The 6,000-nt window shown below is 41.2% G+C and overlaps 1 protein-coding gene and 1 non-coding gene across 2 annotated transcripts; one reads left to right on the top strand and one right to left on the bottom strand.

Annotated features, from left to right (window-relative positions):
• Positions 1-368: 368 nt before the first annotated feature.
• On the bottom strand, positions 369-476 carry LOC133041084 (U6 spliceosomal RNA). The gene has a single exon (XR_009689134.1). It is a non-coding gene; the product is annotated as a U6 spliceosomal RNA (small nuclear RNA).
• Positions 477-3,246: 2,770 nt separating this feature from the next.
• Positions 3,247-4,191, top strand: LOC133068275 (olfactory receptor 4D5). The gene has a single exon (XM_061159511.1). It carries the CDS (start codon positions 3,247-3,249, stop codon positions 4,189-4,191), a length of 945 nt encoding a protein of 314 aa, XP_061015494.1.
• The last annotated feature ends 1,809 nt before the right edge of the window (positions 4,192-6,000 follow it).

The raw sequence follows: 6,000 nt of genomic DNA, 5'->3' as shown, positions 1-6,000 counted from the left end.
AGACATTCCCCCTACTGTCCCATCTCTGTGTATTTTCTTTTTCTTTTTTTTTGGTGGTTTGCCATTTACCATCTTTATATTTGACAACATTATATACATCTTTAGAATAGAGTTTTGTTTTAAAAATATTTATTTATTTTGGCTGCACCAGGTCTTAGCTGCAGCATGGGAACCCTTAGTTGTGGCAAGTGGGATCTATTTCCCTGATCAGGGGTCCCCTGCATTGGGCGCAAGGAGTCTTAGCCGCTGGACCACGGGGGAAGTCCTAGAGTAGATTTTCCAAAATTATTTTTCTAGTTAGCTACTTAAAAAAATATAAAAAGCCAAACAAGAACAGTTACACAGTTATTATACAAAATGTTTTCTATAAAAACATGGAATGTTTCAGAAATTTGCATGTCATCCTTGCGCAGGGGCCATGCTAATCTTCTCTGTATCGTTCCAAATTTTAGTACATGTGCTGCCAAAGCGAACACTCTGTGTGTTTTCTTAATGTCTCTTCCCTCTGAAATGTATCATTTCTCTCCCTCCCTGTTTCTGAGTTAAGAATACTTTCTAAATTTCAAGGTACAGCTACTATTTTTTACATTCAAGATATTGTTATCTCGTGTTCTTCTGGGCATTAGGCTAAAAGCTTTCTATACATTGTCTAATTTCATGCTTAAATCAACCCTACAGGGGAAGTGTTGTCCTCATTTTACAATATTGAAAACTGCGACGTAGGCACCATTGCCCACACCATACACACTAGATTCAGAACAATTCAGATTCTTTAACCAGGAGATCACAGTACAAAAGCCAAGGTCTACAGGTGATGCTGGGAACACACTTTCCTCTCTATCCAAGCTGGTTTTTACAGTGTTGGCAAAAGTTATGGCTATTGAGCACCATAGGTATCTGGAAGTAGAGATCCTAAAATGAATGAAATCAACTTCTCTCCTTGAGGTCTCACAGTTGCTTATTCTTTAAAGGAGATGGAATTTTTTCCCCTCCCGATAGCACTATATCTACAACATTTTAGAGACCTATATCACATTTTAGATTTATTTAAAATTTTTACTTTGTTCTTAATTTACAAAATGATTTTCTCAACTTTCCATCTAAAATAAGATACAAGAAGGTAAAGATATAACATATTACTTCTTCACTATTTTTGTAGTTGCTAGTACTCTTTGCTTACATAAAATATTCTGAGAATAAATGATCACTGAATTGGAGTGAACAGAAAATTCACAAATGTATGCCTAGGGGTGGTTTGGTGGTTTAGTTGCTCAGTTGTGTCTGACCTTGTGACCTCATGGACTGTAGCCTGCCAGTCTCCTCTGTCCATGGGATTTCCCAGGTAAGAAGACAGGAGCGGGTTGCTATTTCCTTCTCCAGGGGATCTTCCTGACCCAAGAGTGGAATCCAGTTCCCCTGCATTGCATGTATGCTTAGAATTGTAACTAAAAATACCTAAAAATGTATGCTAAAGAACAATCCACTATATTAGTTAAAAATCTAAAATTTACATTTACAGTGCTAGATATAAGATATATTACACAGAATTTCCCATTTAGAAACGTTTCAGGTATGACAAACGAGAGTACACTCTTTCCTATCTTAGGCTCATTGGTAACAGAATCTGCTTAAAACCATACAAAGGCTGGGGAAAAATCATACTTATATATTAATTTACATATTATGCTTAAAATATCTCAGTGAGGCAAACTGGGTATATTGTCATCATTTTCATTTTACTGGCAGGAAAATTAAAGTTGAGAGAGGTTAAGTAACTTTCCCCAGATCACATGTACTAGTGCAAAGCTAGTTAAGTTTAACTTGAATTGATAAGTGACCATTCTGTTACGGGATGTGAAGAGATGTATTCCAGGTTCCTTGTAAATAGCTAGCTTTCTTAGTATCTTTTACAATGCTTAAATATATGAAACATCTCTTTTATTTCCAAGGTTTTCAAATGTTGAGGCAGCTCTGTATTTTGGTAGTGATTTTAAACCTGAAATCAGTATTTGTGATCTTCTCCTGAAACTTTTCATATATATAAGAAATTACACTTTAGATAAGTACCCTGAGATTAATATTGATAATCACACTCTGTTCTAGTCACCCTTCTTTTTTGTTTCCCCAGGGGACTATCACTTCCCTGGGTTTCCCAGAGACACATGATAGAAAGCTTTTCTTCCACATGTTTTCTAATCAGAAGTTAGAAAAGCAGTAGGTCATTATCTTTATAATGTGGAGGAACACTGTTTTTTTAAAAACTTTGTATTTTGTATATACAGTATGTCAATTAACAATGTTGTGATGGTTTCAAGTGAACAGCAAAGGGGCTCAGCCGGACTTATACATGTATCCACTCTCCCCCAGACTGCCATCCCATCCAGGCTGCCACATGGCATGGAGCAGAGTTCTGTGCGCTATACAGTAGGACACTGCCGTGTGTACATTTAAATATAGCAGTGCGTACCTGTCCATCACAAGCTCCTTAACTCTCCCTTCCCCCATCCTTCCCCTCTAGCAAGCTTAAGTTCGTTCTCCAAGTCCGTGAGTCTGAGGAACAGTGTTTTCTATTTTGTCCCTCGCCCATGATTTAACATCCTTCTAGGATGAAAATCCTAAAGCAGGAAATGTATGTCCAAGTTAGAACTAACTCAAAAGGAACCTGAATACTTTTCCAGGGATATGGTGGGAACTTGCACTTTTTTTTTTTGTTTGGGGATATAAATGAGCAATCTGTCACCCCAAGGAAACTAAATATCTGCCATGGAAATTTATCAGGTTTCCTACATAAATGCCACATATAATGATAAACTATAGGTTATTTTTCAGGCATTATGGCTAATTTATATCATAGATGTGGGAAGTGAGGTTTAGAGAATTTCTGAAGATTGCTATTGTTTATACTGCTAGTTATTGAAAGAATCAAAATTCACTCCCCGTTTGGCAATATTGCCTCTAGTACCAGTTTTTTTAAATTTTGAGGACTGATGATTTGTGATCCTCATGAACTATAAATACCATCAGTGCTATGCTGTTTTTATGGTCTTGGTGTTTGACTACACTAGTACATGATGTTCAAATGCTGGTGTCCCGTAGAAACACTTACAACTTTCTTGTATTAAGTGACAGGCGAGAACTCTATTCCCCAGGGAGGCCAGAAGACACTGTCCCAGAGGAGCTTGTGGAGCCCACAGTGAATGTGCCCGTTTTCCTCAGCAGGCTTGCTTACCAGGCCACACCAAGCCGATGACCGCAGCGAACCATTCCCAGGTGACAGGTTTTGTCCTCCTGGGGCTCTCTCAGATATGGGAGCTCCGGCTTTTCTTCTTTATCATCTTCTTGGTTGTGTATCTTATGACTGTGACTGGAAATCTCCTGATTGTGGCCGTAGTGACCTCCGACCCACGCCTGCACACAACCATGTACTTTCTCTTAGGCAATCTTTCTTTCCTGGACTTTTGCTACTCATCCATCACGGCGCCGAGGATGCTGGCTGACTTGCTCTCGCCGAAGCCCGTCATTTCCTTCGGTGGCTGCCTGACTCAGCTCTTTTTCTTCCACTTCATCGGAGGCATCAAGATCTTCCTGCTGACGGTCATGGCGTACGACCGCTATGTTGCCATTTCCCAGCCCCTGCGCTATATGCTTATCATGAATCGGACAGTCTGTGGGCTCCTCGTGGCAGCCTCCTGGGTGGGGGGCTTCATCCACTCGATCGCACAGGTTGCGCTGACTGTCCAGCTGCCATTCTGCGGGCCTGACAAGCTGGATAACTTTTACTGTGATGTGCCTCAGCTGATCAAGTTGGCCTGCACAGACACCTTTGCCTTAGAGCTTCTGATGGTGTCTAACAATGGTCTGGTGACGCTGATGTGTTTTCTGGTGCTCCTAGGATCCTACACAGCGCTGCTAGTCATGCTCCGAAGCCACTCGCGGGAGGGCCGAAGCAAAGCCCTGTCCACCTGTGCCTCCCATGTGGTGGTGGTCACCTTAATCTTCGTGCCTTGTGTCAATATCTATGCACGGCCATTTCGGACATTCCCCATGGACAAGGTGGTCTCTGTGCTGTACACCATGGTCACTCCCATGCTGAATCCTGCCATCTATACCCTGAGAAACAAGGAAGTGATCATGGCCATGAAGAAGCTGCGGAGGAGGCAAAAGGACCTTCTGGGTCCCCTGGAGCCCTGACCTCGAGATGAGCAGAAGCAGGGAGAATCCGAGTTCTGCTTCAGTGTAGCAACCTGCCTGAGAAGCCCCATGAAGTAGCCAGAGCTACTAGTGAGTCTCTTGCTTCTTTACTGTTTTAACCTCAGCTCAGTTCTGCTGACCTGAACTTTTAACAAAGCTAGAAAATGGAATCGAGGGCTTCCCTGTTGGTAAAGGATCTGCCTGTCAATGCAGGAGACAAGGGTTAGATCCCTGATCTGTGAAGATCCCGCATGCTGTGGAGCAACTAAGCCCATGCACCACAATTATTGAGCCTGTGCTCCAGAGCCTGGGAGCTGCAACTACTCAGCACACGTGCCACAATTATGGAAGCCTGAGTGCCGACAAGAGAAGTCACTGCAAAGAGAAGCCCATGCTCCGCCAATGAGAGAATAACCCCCACTCTCCACAACTAGAGAAAAGCCTGTGTGACAACGAAGACCCAGCACAGCCAAAAATAAATAAATAAACACAAATTTTTAAAAAAGAAAGTGGAATTGAGAACTTCTCTCAAGTTTCCCCTAGAGAAAAAGCCTCAAGAGCTACATGGAAATGATGTTTAGCTTCGATGGCACTTTCCCCTATGATGTTGGCCCTGCTGAGAACGTTCAAACTGCACTTTGCGTGGAGGTGGTGCATCTGGGTTTTCTTTTCTGATTTTGCTTCTTGGACACAAAATACATTTGAGGAGCTCAAAATAATTCTAAACTTCCAGGAAACAGGAGGGATCTGTAGGTTAAAATAAATGTCAGAAGTCAAATCATGATTTCAGGAGGCTGTTTGAATTTAATGTTGATGAAGAGAAAGGGAATCATCTTGGGCAAATTTCTTTCTTTCTCACAATTTCTTAAAGTCATGGTCATCCCCATCGTTAAGTAGTATTTGTTAAGAGAGCTTACTGTGTGCCAGGCATTGCACCAAGTGATTTAGTTTTATTGTTTACTTTCATTCATTCAACATTCTTATGAAGTTGGTACCTTCTGCATTTCAAAAGTCAATCAGTTGCAGGTTAGAGACATTAAATAATTTACTTAAAGCCTCAGAGCTTGTTTCTGAAATTTTTCTGTTTATTTAACTTCTGAGCCCAAGTTCTTGATACTATCTAAGACTCTCAGATATGAGAGCATATGAATGGCAACGCACTCTAGTATTCTTGCCTGGAGAATTCCATGGACAGAGGAGCCTGGCAGGCTACAGTCCATGGGGTCGCAGAGAGTCGGACATGACTGAGCGCAAACATCTGAAACCCAGGAAAGAATGCAAAATTGGGATATAAAGTGGGAAGATAGATTATCCTCTGGTCGCGAAATAAAGAGTGATATAAAATAATACATAAGCGCACCTAGTAGCTCTACTTCAAATTAAGAGGGTGTGGAGAAATGACTCTGGCCTTCTCCTTCATCATCTCTGTTTCCCCCCAGTACCCTAACTCCTTGATCCAGGCTCCTGCATTTCCTGTCACCAAGGTAATCAGTCGGCTTCTCATCTATGTCAGAAGACCTGTGCATTTTTAATCTCACTTCCATATCTAAGAATCAACTTTAAAACTAAGCAAAGCAATGCTTGTTTAATTTCTTGAGTGTATTTAATCCATCAGTGATACCCTTCATGGATGTGGGATGAGATGAGGATGACATGTGTCTGTGATCTTAGCATTAAGTCATTATCCATTGCTTAGTGAGTAAATTAATTAAATTAACTGACTGATTAACTTACTAAGTAAATTGATTAAGTTAAATTAGTAAGTAAATTACTCTAAGTGTAGTTCCCCTCCACAAGGCAAACAGGGCC

This window comes from Dama dama, chromosome 2 (genome assembly GCF_033118175.1).
Source record: "Dama dama isolate Ldn47 chromosome 2, ASM3311817v1, whole genome shotgun sequence".
Classification (NCBI taxonomy): domain Eukaryota; kingdom Metazoa; phylum Chordata; class Mammalia; order Artiodactyla; family Cervidae; genus Dama; species Dama dama.
Note: the sequence above shows the minus strand (reverse complement) of the source record. Positions and strands in the feature narration are given on the sequence as shown.

Excerpts from the sequence above, each read along its gene's own strand:
- LOC133068275 (XM_061159511.1), top strand. The coding sequence starts at position 3,247 with ATGACCGCAGCGAACCATTCCCAGGTGACAGGTTTTGTCCTCCTGGGG.